Source organism: Berghia stephanieae, chromosome 7, assembly GCF_034508935.2.
Source record: "Berghia stephanieae isolate SIO BIC M18660-M18661 chromosome 7, UCSD_Bste_1.3, whole genome shotgun sequence".
Lineage (NCBI taxonomy): Eukaryota > Metazoa > Mollusca > Gastropoda > Nudibranchia > Aeolidiidae > Berghia > Berghia stephanieae.
In genome coordinates this window covers 38,167,661-38,183,952 of record NC_088366.1, presented here as the reverse complement: position 1 = coordinate 38,183,952, position 16,292 = coordinate 38,167,661, and the positions used below count along the sequence as shown (strand labels likewise).

Here is a 16,292-nt window from a genome sequence, read left to right as displayed (position 1 = left end):
TTATCAATGTGGGATTATCAGCTCAATTCCGGGATTCCGGGATGTTGGCTTAAATCTGGGATAATCCCGGAAAATCCGGGATGTATGGCAGGTCTGCTTTTATATAGCGCAATATCCACTAAATGTGCTCAAAGAGCTTTACAAAGGGTCCCTGACCAACAGCAACACGTAACCTGCAGAACGAGACATGAGGCCTGTTATCAATAATTAGAATCTTTTAAATGGCTTTTTCTCAAAAGTTGCATTTTATGCACTTTTTTCTTTTTCAGTTCTAAATCTCAGCACTTAACTCTCTCAGGTTCACCCTCATTGAAAATCGAAAAAATTTGTTCGATTTTCCATGCATATGAACGCGAGAGAGTTAAAGTAGGCACATAATTCATTATAGGTTGTTCTAAATAGTTGACCAATTAGACTTTTCAAATTAAATTTCCATATTTTTTTTTTTAATTACGTTTTTGTGTAAAAAGTGGGTAAATTTAAGGCAAATATTTTGACATATTTTTTAAAACGTCTTAACATCTTAAATTTGCATAAATTGCTAAATATAAGTTGTCAGCTATTCGTAGAAAGGATATATCTTTGTATTAAAAAAAGAAATGAATGTTGTAAAATTATTAATAACTGAGATTTTAGAACTGAAAAAAATGCTTTGTGTAAACGAAAATCCAAGATGGCAGCCGTCACCATGGCAACCATATTGGTAACAATGTTTAAAAATGTGTTTTCCTACATTTCAGACCATGGGATTCTCGCTTGGCACATTTATATTATTTATTTTCTATTTTTTCCAAAAATTGGTCTCTCCACCAATAGAACTCCTGAACAAAAGGAAATAAATTACAAAAGGAAAACGTAACATAACTTCATTAAGCAAAGCTACTGACCCCCTGTTCGCTCCTTGCATACAAAGAGATTATGGTGGAAGCTACTTACCCTGTAGACAAAGAGATATTCTCTGAGAAAAGCTGCCTGCTGTGCAGTAGGTTGTTTACTCTCCTCTGTCAGAAGATTCTTGAATGAAGCTGTAGCATTGTCTAACTGCTTGAGGTTGAAAGACTGACGTCCTATAGTGAAATGGACATGATCCTGGGAGAATACAGAAGTTTTAAAAATGTATATAACAGCATCTCTTTGATAATTATAAACTAATGCCTTAAAAGTTTAGATATGGTCATTTATTCCATCATCTTGGTCAAATTAGTTTAAATGAAAATTCTGATTGACAATTCTTAGAGTGGCAAATCTGTTGCAAAGAAATGTAATCAGATAATTGCTATTTAAGGGGATGGGCGGGTCCTGAAGGCGAAATTCTAAAATGTAAAAAGTAGCTGACTTTTAGTGGTAATTTTAGGTTATGTACATCCTAATTAGAAGGAAAAAAAAATTGAAAACCTAAATTTCAGTTTTTGGTTACCATGGTAACGCCGCCATTTTGAAATTTGTTACCCTATAATGAAGTAGTTTTCAAAATGCTAAGGCTTCGCCAAATGACAAGTTATTGACATGAAAATAGGTATACAAGTAGTATTTGAGCCATTCATTTGGGCTAAGAATCGATTTTCTAATATCTACAATAGTATTATTTTTATTGATTTTCAAAGTTCATCAATTTTGAAACATCAAAAATTGACCCATTTTTGGACTTTTGACCCACATTTACGCAAAATTTATAAAATAAATCTGAAATACAGATGCTCAGTTTTATGAAGCTAGTAATACTGTATGCACATGCGAAAAATCATTCAAAAATGTTTACAAATAAAGGAAGAGTAGCAAAACATATGTAGAAAAAGCACAAACAGAGAAAAACGCTTTCAAAGTTTCAAGCACAGGAAACTCAGACAAGATCATGCATTCATGCGTCAAAATGACCCTGCTTGATATGCAGGCCCTCCCTCTTCAACCTCCTATTCCTGCCTTGCCTTTTATCGGCTTCACACACACACACACACACATACACACACACTCTCTCTCTCTCTCTCTCTCTCTCTCTCTATCTATCTATCTATCTATCTAAGCTATGAGCGGCTATATGGTCTTGTGGTATGACACTCGCTTTCGATCGGAAGGTCCTGGTTTCGAGCCTGGTTCAGCGCATAGTTGAGTCCTTGGAAAAGACTATTTACTCCCATTCTCTCACCGTATTCGGGTGTAAAATGAGTACTTAGCCGTCAACTGTGCTGTCTCTGTCGGAAAAATTGTAATATCGCCTACAGGTGTCATGTCTTGTTCTACATTTTACGTGTTGCTGTCGGTCAGGGACCCTTTGTAAAGCATTTTGAGCACAGTTAGTGGATTTTCGCTATCTCTCTCTCTCTCTCTCTCGCTATCATTCTCAAGTGCATAACAAACCTCTCGCTCATTCGTTTACAACCAATACTCAGTCTAGCTCGATGGTAACTCCATTCATTTCATTTAGAGACCTCAGCGCTTTTTCATTTTGTTTCATGTTACGAAGGAGTGACAAATTCTAACTATAAAAATTCACAATAATATTACTGTTCCCATCTTGTTCGAGCTGCTGATTTTGCAAGTCGTACAATTCGAGTCTTTCTAGGCATACTTGTTGCGTACGTGTCAGTACTTTTCAGAAGTGAAGAAAAATGCAGTTGAAAACAAAACTTTTATGTCCCCGGGAAGAAGAAAAATCACACAGAGAATAACAATGTTTAAATGCGACGCATGCGAAGTTGAGGTCAAAGCATGAACTTTGACTCGCCCGCTAACCACTCAGAAAGCAGTATCAGGTCATGTTATCATCGACTATTTTGAACAGCCCATGAGAACAGCGCTAGCAAGGCAAAGGTCACAACAATTACTCACGATTTTACTACAATCGAGGCAACCCTCACAATTGGGTCAGAGAAGGGGTTTTTGGAAAGGCTCTTGACCAAAGACCTTGACAGTGGGCATTTCATATAGACCAAAAATAGACGAAACTATCGATACCAAACTTGCCTATTATTATCGATGTTTTATGCTCATATTGGCCTAATGTTTATATGGCTTTTTCGCTGTCAAGCCAGGCTGTAACATTATATTTACTGACCCCCTGGACTTCAAGAGGTCAGTTTGGACCTAAACTGACCCATCTGAGAGTCAACAAACACATTTTCATGTAGAAAAGGTTTCAAACTTTTCAAAAATAAAAAAATCTCAAAATCGATATTTTACTCGATTTTTGACAATCGAGGACCCGCCCATCCCCTTAAGATTACGAACCTAATAGTTCCTTGTGTGCGAAAATATTCAGTCTTCTACATACAGTGCAACCCCTGAATAATGACTGCCTGGGATGGAAAATTATGTCGTTATCCAGGGGCATCTTTATTCCGGGGTGGGGAAAGGGGCATGGTGGGACCCCTGAATACATAACGCATACCTGTCTACTTGAACATTTCAAAATCAGTAGCCAACACAAAATTCATCAGTAATAAATGGTACAATTTTTGTAATACTCCACCAATTAACAACAACAACAACAAATTTTTAAAATACTGCGTATCTACAACTTTCTATACGTAAAATAAATGTTGTTGACCTCCACCATTACGAGCTGGCAATCGACTAAGCTATCATGGGCGTGAACTGAGCAGTAGACTTTATAACTTTAAGGGAACCCTTTTTTCTTTCTTTTTTGATAACTGCGGGAACATGAAAAAAAATGATTTTTTTCTCCAACACTACGCCCAAATTGCTGTGAAATCAAAATCCGTAATATTTCTTCCATTTCCGTATGTCCAAAATTGTTACCTAATTTCCGTAAGAATTACGGACGAACCGTAAAAGTAGGCAGGTATGATAACAGTGTGATGTATAGACCAGTGCCTGAGAGAAGACACTTCCCAACACAGGAAGTCCAGCAAAATTTCAGAGTCAAATTTACGACCTTGAAACAAAATTCACGTCCTAGGAAATTAAAATATTTTATTCTGAAATCAATGGCTTATGCCAAGGCTAACGCACCAGGCAATTACTCATGCTTATCACTGCTAGTGGTTTAGGCCACTATTGCATATCGATGACGTGTTGCTATGTGTGTACTCCGCACGAGATTCAATGGGCTATTCATTCAACAGTTCCGTGCTCATCATGTTGCATCTTTTTGTTTTAAATAATTAAATTTAATTCCATGGATTACCTTAAAAAATGAGGATTATATTGTGTTCAAACTACAATGGATTATGCTAATTATTCATTAATTGTAAACATGAAGAATGGCAATGTGAATGTGATTCTTTCTCTTGTTTCATTCTACACTACACCTACGCATTCTTTGTTTAACATTGATGGCAATCAATGCATGATGCTTGTAATTAAATTACTGGATATACATCGAATTATTTATTTTACAAAAAAAAAAAAAGTGTCACTGATAAATCTACTTTTCAAGTTTTTTGGCTATTCATATACTAAACATTTCTTCATCCCCATCTACATCCAGACTCGGGGATAATAGTGATAGAAATATATTATTATCAATATGAAAATTCAATTTATTTACAGCTTTTGGATCATTATGCACTGAGTGCAAGATTCAAGCGCAGATTATACTTATACCTAGTTTTATTTATTGTTATTTTTTAAAATTCTAAAGTAGGGACATGAAAATTGACGAGGAAGTGCTCCGTGTTCAGTTGCAAGGCGGATATGCAAGATGTCCTAAAAAAGGAACTGTGTATGGATTCCTGATGATCTTCATTTCCTGCTATTTAGACTTTTCCCACTGAATTGAAATCAGGGTCCCACATCAATCTTGCTATTTTCCACTACTGCTACTACTAATACAACAACTACTACTACTACTACTACTACAACTACAATCACCACTACATCACCATCATCATTATTAGCACTACCACCATTGCCACATCATCATCATCATCAACAACAACTTCATCAGCAGCAGCAGCATCTTCATCATTAGTACTATCACTACTACAACCAGTACATCATCATCACTATCACCATTACTACAATCATCACCACCACATCATCATCACCACCACCACTACAACAACCAGCACCATACCATCATCATAACCACTACCACAATTACTACAATCACTACCACCACCACCACCACCACCGCCACATCTTCATCACTACTACCATTATTACAACCACCACCAATGTGTCATCACTACTAAAACCACTACAAACACTACCACTACTCACCATCACTACTACCATTACTACAACTACAACACCAATACATTGTCAACAAAACTACAACCACCACCAGAACATCATCATCATTACTAGAACTATAACCACCAGTAGGTGAGGGAACAATTTTCATATTCATGTTAGCAATTGACCAATACCATGAAAATTGCAGCAATTAAATACCATCAGCGGTATCAGAGTTTCCCCCTGACCGCTACCTGTTCACCCATGGGCTGACGTCACTAATGGGGTCGAGTTGACCTAGCTTTGAAATACCGCTCAGAGGGAAAAATGCCATGCAGTTCTCTCTCTCCCTCCCTCTCTCTCTCTCTCAATCTATGCGCACGTACATGTATGTATGTCTACATCTGTCTCTCTCTCTCTTTCAATCTGTCTCTCTTCCATCTATCTATTTACCTAACCTCAGTTCCCTTTTACTTTACTTCTCTTTGAAGAGTTTACATTTTTAACATAATATGTTGTGAAAGTAAATACAAAGACATAATTGCACTCTCTTAAAGACACCCCCCCCCCCCCACACACACACACACATACACAAACATACACATAATTAATGCAGTTGCATCTAATAACACAATGCCGGGATTACAGCTTGTAGCTGCATGTAGGTCAAGTGATGCAATGTAGCAATGACGAAAAAAATATTTTTCTTCTATGTTTGTGGGGAAATACGTTTAAATCAAAGCCCTATCTCCACTGAGTAAAAATCTATTTGAATTTTGAAAATCCATTCATAAATTTAAAAAAGTTATGCAGTTTCAAAGGTGACAATTATTTGGATGACTCACAAAGAGAGAAAAATACGGAAAATATGGGATGCATTTTCTGCGTTTTATTCTGGTTTGTGGCTGTATCTCGCTTAATATATGGAATATGATATTGCAACTTGGCAATTTTAGGGCAAATTTCTCAGAAAATCTGATGAAGACATCAGAAGAGCTCTAACATATAGTTTAAGAGCTGCGTGGCTAGGGTCAACCGTAATTCTGTTAAAAAATATACATAATATTGATCATTTGTTTGTTTGTTTTTTGATTTTAAGGATTTTACGGCACTTGCAACACATTTAGGTGATATCATCGCCAGTAAAAAGGAAGAAAATGGGATAGTAAAAAGTTCTAGAATTACAATTAAAGCACCCAAGAAAAAATAAGACATAGGGGAACTGGGAACAAATAGGGATCAGATGTAGATTCCAAGAGCATACCACCAATGTACTTAGTTTGAGATCACCTATAAGTCTCATCCGGACACAAGCACAAAATCCAACAAAGAGGAATACACTCAAATGCTTACATTATACATTGAAAATAACAAATATAAAAATACATAACAGAGAGATTATTTACAAGGAAAAAAATATCATCTCCCAAAACAATAACTATGCATTTGACTGTTTCCCTCCCAGCTAGGACTCCGACCAGGGCCAGGACAAAACCAAGTAATTTCATTCCAAGACAAAGACAGAAAGCACTTTGGAAAACAGTTATAAGGGGATAGAAGACACAATATGTACCCCCCTGCCCAATATGGGAGGTCAGGAACAAAGATTGTTAAAAAGTCGAATTATCAACTGATTAGTAAAACAAAAATTAATAGATGACAAGCTTAGCATCCCTATGACATCACAATATTAAAAACTGGGTCCAGATTTTCACGGCTGAGGAGCCAGATGGTCACACGTGTGGCCAAAATTGGCCAAATATAGAATTTTATTTCTTTTATTTATTTTTGTCTCAGTGACTTTTATCCTAGTCTATTAAATTTTTTGTTTGTCAAATTCAATTAGTTTTTTTAAGGGGGTCAGTCTTAGTAGTGAAAACCATGCGAGTATCTATTTAGCCACTTTTTAAATCAAATTCAAATTTGTCAGGTGGAAGTCTGACCATCTGGCAGCCTTGCCTCACTAATGTCACATGGTGTGTCAAGCGATTGGGGGGGGGCTGTCTCCTCTTCTCACTCATTGAATCGCAAATTGGGTTGATGTTTTGTGATGATACATGAAAATTGTAGTCATCTGACGTCATGAAGAGTTACACGTCCTAGTTTGATGCGAGTTATCATTCTTGCCAAGTGCTATTTATTGGTTTACTTGATAATTCATTACTTGGCTTAGGTTAATTATAGAATTATATAAATGTTTGTTTGTGATCTGCCTGTCGAATAAGTACTGGTAAATAGGCAATGTTATGTTTAATACTTTTGTTTTGAAATATTAATAAATGATTTGTAGACATCAGATGACTTAGGTTTGTTTATAAAATACTTCCCATATTCTAATGAAATTTGAAACATATATAGATGAAATGTGCATATTATTATACCTTATTCACGGCAAAATCTCTGCTCTTGATAGTTTTAGAAATATTTCACTCAAAAGAGAAAACATCTGTTTTTAACGTTTTTCTAGTTATTGCACGAGTTTTGCCGCTTGACATAATCTAAACTAATCGTGTGCCAAATTTCAGACATATTTATTGATAAAAAGCGTCGTAATGAATTTTTAAAAATAGCATATACGAAATCGCTGTGTCCCATATTTTGCCTTGAATTCGCGCGACTTCGCGACTGAAACGATGTCCAAAGATTTGTGTACGATCATCATTGCTATGCAATGGCCTAAACCACTGGCTATGACGAGCAAGTGAAACTGCCAGGTGTGTCTGCCCTGGTTTATGTGTATAACATTTACCTAAACATCAACTTTCTATAAAAACCCATTTACAATAACTTTAATATAATTTTTCACGATTTATTATGTGCTTTTGCGTGTTTGTGTGTGTGTGTATATGTATATATATATGTGTGTATGTAGGGGTTGTGACACAGAAATTGCATTTTGTTTTCATTAATAACAAAGGAAAGCACATTGAGCATTATATAATTTGAAAATGCTCTATATAAGTGTCAACTATTATTATAAGAAGTGAATGAAGTAATCCAATCAGTAGTGTCCTTGTTCCACCTACCTCGGCTATTGACCAGTGTTTGGCTTTGTACACTTGCAGGGCTTGGTTGTATGACCTCAACGAATGTTTTCTCTGGAAAAATACACCACATGTAGTTTAATACATTTCAAACATTTCCCATCCCCTCCCCTTGCATAAATCAGAACAACTTACCAAAAGAAAAGACACCACCCCTTCCCTCACTCCGTGACCCAAAACATTAAATTTTTATTTTTTTCAATGGCAACAAATAAAAAGAAAAAGAAAACAAAATAAAACAAAAATAAAACCCCAGAGCAGTATAATTATGGTTAAATCTAGATTAGCGATCTTACCTGGCCTGCCTTATTAAATCGATGACCAGCCAGAATCATGTGGAATGCATACTTGCGGACCATGGGTGACTTCAAGGCAAGGAAACAATGGGCTGCTTGTTCTAGAAATAGGGCACTAGTCAAGTCAGAGTCCTGATTGGTAGTGGAGAACAAGGAATAAAGTTTAGATCTGAAGCAATCAACTTAAAATACCATGCCAGGAAATTAGGTTTATAATTTGCCCCAATTTTCAAGAAAGGACAATGATAAATTGCTGCTAATCAATGACCAATTTTTACTCTCATGCATACAAAGCAAAATAATAGAACATACAATTGTCAGCCAAATAATGAAAAATGAAGGAAAGAATGGATGACAATATGTTCTACAACATGGATTTGGACACAAGTGCTTCTGTTAAGTACAAAAAGTAAGCGTTATAGATGATGTGTCAGAAATTTGTTCAGGGCCAACAAACAGATGTACTGCCAACCTTCCGAGTCACGAAAATAGTTTCATTCCACTCTTTAGCAGAGCAAACTACCAGAAACTCTCATTCTAGCCTAGAACAATTTCAGACTGTAACAAACTTCCTAATGAAATAACATCAGCTCCAACCTTATATACCTTCACACACCAACTCTCACACTTCAGATTATCAACATTTTCCGGCCAGAGGAACACCATATCAGGGGTGAGAATGACTGGTCACAAAAAAGGAGGAAATTTTTCATCGTGAAGATCATGACCCATCCATGCGACCATAACCTATAAATTTGAATTTCACTAAAATTTACTGAGATGCGATCCAAAATTTGTCTCGAGGCAATTTCTAACACGATTCGGTGGAATTTCAAAAGTTGAAAGTGTAATTACAACATTTGGTGGTTGTAGCAGGGATGATGGTGGTTGTAGTAATAACAGTGGAAGGGATGATGATGTGGTGGTGGTTGTAGTAATAGCAGTGGTAGGGATGATGTGGTAGTGATTCTAGTAGTAGTATGGATGATTGTGTGGTGGTGGTTGTAGTAGCTGTGGTAGGAATGATGATGTGGTGGTAGTTGTAGTAGTAGTGGTGGTAGGGATGATGTTGTGGTGGTTGTAATAGTAGTGGTGGTAGGGATGATGGTTTGGTGGTAGTTGTAGTAGTAGTGGTGGTAGGGATGATGTTGTGGTGGTTTGTAATAGTAGTGGTGGTAGGGATGATGGTTTGGTGGTGGTTGTAGTAGTGTGTGGTGGTAGGGATGATGTTGTGGTGGTTGTAATAGTAGTGGTGGTAGGGATGATGGTTTGGTGGTGGTTGTAGTAGTAGTGGTGGTAGGGATGATGTTGTGGTGGTTGTAATAGTAGTGGTGGTAGGGATGATGGTTTGGTGGTGGTTGTAGTAGTAGTGGTGGTAGGGATTATGTTGTGGTGGTTATAGTAGTTGTGGTGGTAGGGATGATGGTGTTGTGGTGGTGGTTGTAGTAGTAGTGGTGGTAGGGATGATGATGTTGTGGTGGTTGTAGTAGTAGTGGTGGTAGGGATGATGGTGTTTGGTGGTGGTTGTAGTAGTAGTGGTGGTAGGGATGATGTGTTGTGGTGGTTGTAGTAGTAGTGGTGGTAGGGATGATGGTTTGGTGGTGGTTGTAGTAGTAGTGGTGGTAGGGATGATGATATGATGGTGGTTGTAGTAGTGGTAGTAGGGTTGATGATGTGGTGGTAGTTGTAGTAGTAGTGGTGGTAGGGATGATGGTGTATAGTAGTGGTGGTAGGGATGATGGTTGTAATAGTAGTGGTGGTAAGGATGATGTGGTGGTGGTTGTAGTAGTAGTGGTGGTAGGGATGATGATATGATGGTGGTGGTAGTAGTGGTAGTAGTTGTAGGAGTAGTGGTGGTAGGGATGATGGTTGTAATAGTAGTGGTGGTAGGGATGATGGTTGTAATAGTAGTGGTGGTAGGGATGATGTGGTGGTGGTTGTAGTAGTAGTGGTGGTAGGGATGATGATATGATGGTGGTGGTAGTAGTGGTAGTAGTTGTAGGAGTAGTGGTGGTAGGGATGACGGTTGTAATAGTGGTGGTGGTAGGGATGATGGTTGTAATAGTAGTGGTGGTGGTAGGGATGATGTGGTGCTATTTGTAGTAGTAGTGGTGGTGGGGATGATGATATGATGGTGGTTGTAGTAGTGGTAGTAGGGTTGATGATGTGGTGGTAGTTGTAGTAGTAGTGGTGGTAGGGATGATGTGGTGCTATTTGTAGTAGTAGCGGTGGTAGGGATGATGTTGTGGTGGTGATTGTAATAGTAGTGTTGGTAGAGATGTTGATGTAGTGGTTTTGGTGAGTGTTTTTTTATTCAGTGATGATAATAGCAATTGTCAAAAAGGAGGAACATTTCTCAGTCTATCGATCAAACACAAGCAAAGAAACCTAGTAGTTAGTCAGCTTATAAATACAACCCAAGAATCTCTCAAATTTAAAGCCATAGTCAAAAGGTAAAAAGGAAAAAGATTAAACTAAGCCAACCACCATTGCTTTGTTCTAATATATCATCTCTATATACCAGATGATTTAATGTGGTTGCGAAAGAAAGAGAGAGAGAAAGAGAGAGAGAGAGAGAGAGAGAGAGAGAGAGAGAGAGAGAGGGGGGGGGAAAGGAGGAGAGACTTTTTTACCAGAATAACTTATATATTGACCTTTTGAATTCTATATCCAAAAAAAAAAAAAGAAGAAGAAGAAAAGAGAAATAGAAAGAAAGGCAAAGGGGGGGGGGGGGGAGGAGAGAGGAGAAGGAGAGAGAGAGAGAGAGAGAGAGAGAGAGAGAGAGAGAGAGAGAGAGAGAGAGAGAGAGAGAGAGAGAGAAAAGGGAGAGAGAAGAGAGAGAGATTTAAAAAGCAACAGGTACCTACAACAAGGGGAAAAAATCCAGACCCATTTGTCCCTCCCTTCCCCTTCAACCATCAACTAACTAATCAAAGAACACTACCTACTGGTCTTCTGTGTCTATTGTGACATCTGGTGCCATACTGTCTGGCCCAACGTCATAAAAACGGGACCGTCACTAAATTTCACGAGACTGAGCACAGGTGTCAAAATATGACATATGACATAATGGTGATTTTGTGGTTTTGAGGAAAATGTTTGACATGGCAAATTTAAAAAAGGAGGAAATGTGATGGGATGGGCGGAGATAAACTACCATTTAGGCGGAAATCCGCCTTTAGGCGGAAGATTCTCAGCCCTGATCATATACAGGATGAGCTACCTTTTCATTTTCTTTTTTATTAATACAGATTTTATCTACTTATTTATTTTTGTTTTTATGTATCCAAAAAACCCCCCCCAAAAAAACAACTAGTTTTACTCTGATTGTAACAAATATGTCAAAATCTTCGCAATGAATGCCAAAATTATACAGCAGATGTAGATGAAATATCATCAAAATATGAATGAAGTGAAAATCACGTAACTGCAAAACAATGAATGCTTTGATCTTCTCCTCTAACTCTAAAAAAATTGTCACAATTGTTACGATTCAATGAACATTTTTGTTTTGTATGTCGCAAAGTTTGAAGAAAATTTTAAAAATACATTAATAACAATTTAAAGCTGTTTTGTAAAGCTCATCTTGCTAAACAAATTATGTACAGCAGACCTGCTATTCATACCAATTAATCGGTATCATACTGATTTTCAAGGCCTTGTTTTGCGTTTACAGATTATTATTATTATCATTATCATTATTATAATTATTACTAATATTAGGATCATTATCAAAAAAGAGTATTGTTCAAGGTGGTCACAGCAATAATGACCTTTTAATCTATATAATTTATAATTACCGGTTTTTCATGACCACCATCAGTACTATCATTATTCATTTATCTATTTATTTATTTATTTATTTATTTTAATCTATAGTCAACCACTGCTAGTCCGAGTCACCCTCTCCTATGCACTCTTAAAATCCTCCACCTTACTCCTCCTCTCTTCATATCCTTCCTTTCACTCATTCACTCTTCCTTCCTCCATTCCCCCATCCCCATCCTTCTATCCATCTCTCCATCCACCACTAGAATCTAGGACTCGCCTGGACGCCCATATTACTTGCTCACTCGTCCTTCGCACTCAGTGCCCTCTCCCTCTCACCGTCCCATCCCCACTTGACCATCTCCAACTCTACCAGTTTTAATTTCTTCATTCGGTTTGCATAAGCCCATTCTATTTGTGTTTATTTCTTTCTCCAATCCTGCGGATCAACGACTCCATCATCATCCATTCGATAAGTTTCATTTTCATATTTACTTCTTTTTCCTTTCTCACCTCTTTCATTTTCTTCTAATAAAAAGACCCCCCCCCCCCCCGATATTAAGTCTCTCCAAATTACGTTAAAATTACAACTATTCTTTCTTACCTTTTCCTCCGCCTTCATCTCTACCTTAATACATACCTACCTACACACTAACTCCTTCTACCAGTCTTAGACCGACCACTCACGGAAACTTACATCCTCTCTCCCTTTCTCTCTATCTATCTTTCTATCTACCTACCTATCTATCTATCCATCTCTCTCTCTCTCTCTCTCTCTCTATTTCTCTCCCTCTCTCTCTCTCTCTATTTCTCTCCCTCTCTCTCTCTCTCTCTCTCTCTCCTCTCTCTCTCTCTCTCTCTCTCTCTCTCTCTCTCTCTCTATCTCCTTCTATCTACCTATCTCGCCTCCTCTCATTTTGTTCATTGATATATATTTGGTATGATATACTAACCACCCAATCAATCGCTCTCTCACCCCCATCCCCATTTTTAAGACCTTTTTGCAGTTACTTTTACTATATATACACATACACAGACATACGCACACTGACACACATACACAAACATATACACATCCTCTCCATTCTCTCTCTCTCTCTATTCTTTCTCTCTCCCCCCCCCCCCCCTCTCTCTCTCCCTTATCTCGCGCCACTTCTTGCATCAACACTCGACGCCCTTTCCTCACATTAACTTTATTTCCACATTTGACAAAATGTGATATTTTGTAAATTTACATATTTGTTTGTGTTTTTGTTTACTGTCTCCTGACGAAGGCCAAGGGCCGAAACGTTGTTTGTTTTGTGTTGTTCCCTTATATATGAGTCACATCTACTCACTTTATATTTTTTATCTCCACTTAAGAGCCTGAAGCCCAGAGGCTATGAAATGGATCTAGCATTGGTGTGAAACGATATGATGATGATGATGATATAATAGTAGAAACAATAATTCATACCTCACTGGTCATCTTCAAAAACTGCATGGCTGCCTCATGGTACAAATTCTTTCTTTTCAAAGCCTCTGTGCTCGTCAGAGTGGCTCTTGTGGCATACTGAGGGTTTCTGAGAATGAAAAAAAACATGTCAATTTTAGACAGCTGTCAAAACCTTTACTAAACAAATATATAAACATAAAGAGATAATTCACAGCTGAAAATCTAACCAATGTAATATATAAGGGTAGACTGAAAAGTCTTGACGCTGCTCTCGTATCTTCAAAACTATGATAGACATTAAAACAAAGCTTAGTTTATGTCTTTTCCGTTGATTATTTTTAATTCCACATAGTCACCGTTCCCATTCACATAGAGCCACCAACGACACACCAGTTATTGACATGTGTCGAAGAGGAATTCATTTGGTAATCTTCGATTCACTTCCGCCGCCAACATTTGCCCCCTTGAGGTGTCTTTTAAGTCTTTAGGAAAAAAAAGTCACCTGGAGCTAAATAGGAACTGTAAGGTGTTCTACAACTTCAAGAAAACGTGAGCGTTTTCAGTATCCAGCGGCACATTTCTTTCAAAAACCCAGGATTTCTTGACAATATATCCAACTCTTCCCTATGAAAAATTATTATCATTATAAATCAACATCCAAAAGGAATGTTACAGGACAGAGAAAAAAAATCCTAATGATGATGATATGGTGGTGGTGGTGGTGGTTGAAGTAGTAGTTGTAGTGATGATGATGTGGTTGTGGTATAGTGGTTGTAGTAGTTGTGGTCGTGATGATAATGATGTGGCGGTGGTTGTAGTAGTGGTGGTAGTGTTGTTGATGTGGTGGTGATGGTGGTTGTAGTACAAATGGTAGTGATAATGATGTGGTAGTAGTGGTAGTGATGATGATGTGGTGGTGGTTGTAATAATAGTCGTGGTAGTGATGATAATGAATGTGGCGGTGGTTGTAGTAGTAGTAGTGGTGGTAATGATGATGTGGTGGTGGTGGTTGTAGTAGTAATGGTAATGATGTGGTGGTGCTGATGGTTGTAGTGGTAGTGATGATGTGGTGGTGGTGATGGTGGTTGTAGTAGTAGTGGTAGTGATGATGATGTGGTGGTGGTGGTGTAGTAGCAGTGGTAGTAATGATGATGTGGTGATGGTGGTGGTGGTTGTAGTGGTAGTGGTGGTAGTGATGAAAATGAGGTGGTGGTGGTTGTAGTAGTGGTGGTAGTGATGATGATGTGGTGGTGGTTGTAGTAGTGGTGGTAGTGATGGTGGTTGTAGTACAAATGGTAGTGATGATGATGTTGTGGTGGTAGTGATGATGCTGTGGTGGTAATGGTGGTTGTAGTACAAATGGTAGTGATGATGATGTGGTAGTGGTGGTTGTAGTAGTAGTGATGATGATGTGATGGTGGTTGTAGTAGTTTTAGTGGTTGTGATAATGACGTGGTGGTGGTGGTGGTTGTAGTTGTGGTAATGATGATGTGGCGGTGGTGGTGTTGTTGTAGTAGTGGTAATGATGATGTGGTGGTGGCTGTAGTAGTTTTAGTGGTTGTGATAATGATGTGGTGGTGGTTGTAGTACTAGTGGTAATGATGATGTGGTGGTGGTGGTGGTCGTGGTTGTTGTATTAGTGGTAATGATGATGTAGTGGTGGTGGTTGTAGTAGTCGTGGTAGTGATGATGTGGTGGTGGTGGTTGTAGTAGTAGTGGTAGTGATGTTAATGATGTAGTGGTGGTTGTAGTAGCAGTGATGGTGATGTGGTGGTGGTGGTTGTAGTAGTCGTAGTGGTAATGATGATGTGAAGGTGGTGGTGGTTGTAGTAGTAGTGGTAGTGATGATAATTTGGTGGTGATGGTGGTTGTAGTAGTAGTGGTAGTGATGATAATGTGGTGGTGGTGGTTGTAGTTGCAGTGATAGTGATGATGATGTGGTGGTGGTTGTAGTAGTAATAGTGGTGGTAGTGATGAAGATGAGGTAGTGGTGGTGCTAATAGTAGTAGTGGTAGTGATGATGATGTGGTGGTTGTAGTAGTGGTGGTAGTGATGATGATGTGGTGGTGATGGTGGTTGTAGTACAAATGGTAGTGATGATGATGTGGTGGTGGTTGTCGTAGTGGTGGTAGTGATGATGATGTGGTGGTAATGTTGGTTGTAGTACAAATGGTAGTAATGATGATGTGGTCGTGGTGGTTGTAGTAGTTTTAGTGGTTGTGATAATGATGTGGTGGTGGTGGTGGTTGTAGTAGCAGTGGTAGTGATGATGTGGTGGTCACAGAGTCATATTTTCGACTCTGAGCACTACTTCAATCGCCTCACATCAGGCTGACCACCTGATACCTGATACCCTTGCTCTCGGGAAAAACGTAATTGACTGCGACACGATAGGTATGCAAGCCGGACGTTGGCGTGGCATGCATGTGAGGTGCATCACTGTGATGCAATTCTTTGCTTTGAAAACCCCTCTTTTGCCCCCTTCCCCCCACCAAACCTTCAGAACGATTCATTTTATTTTCATTATTCATGTTATCACCACTTTCAGATTTGTTTCTGTGTAATTTTTATTGTTTCTTGGTTTTCAACTTGGAAAATAATATTAGTTAAAAT

The 16,292-nt window shown here is 38.2% G+C and overlaps 1 protein-coding gene across 2 annotated transcripts in view; it reads right to left on the bottom strand.

Moving 5' to 3' along the window:
* Positions 1-16,292, bottom strand: part of LOC144977194 (trafficking protein particle complex subunit 8-like) — a 170,296-nt gene that overhangs the window by 89,065 nt on the left and 64,939 nt on the right. For both annotated transcript variants that reach the window (XM_078922133.1, XM_078922134.1), the window contains 4 exons: positions 13,701-13,806; positions 8,477-8,608; positions 8,163-8,234; positions 937-1,089 (listed from right to left, as the gene is read on the bottom strand). In XM_078922133.1, coding sequence (XP_078778259.1) covers positions 937-1,089; positions 8,163-8,234; positions 8,477-8,608; positions 13,701-13,806 — 463 coding nt within the window. The remainder of the gene's footprint in view (positions 1-936; positions 1,090-8,162; positions 8,235-8,476; positions 8,609-13,700; positions 13,807-16,292) is intronic.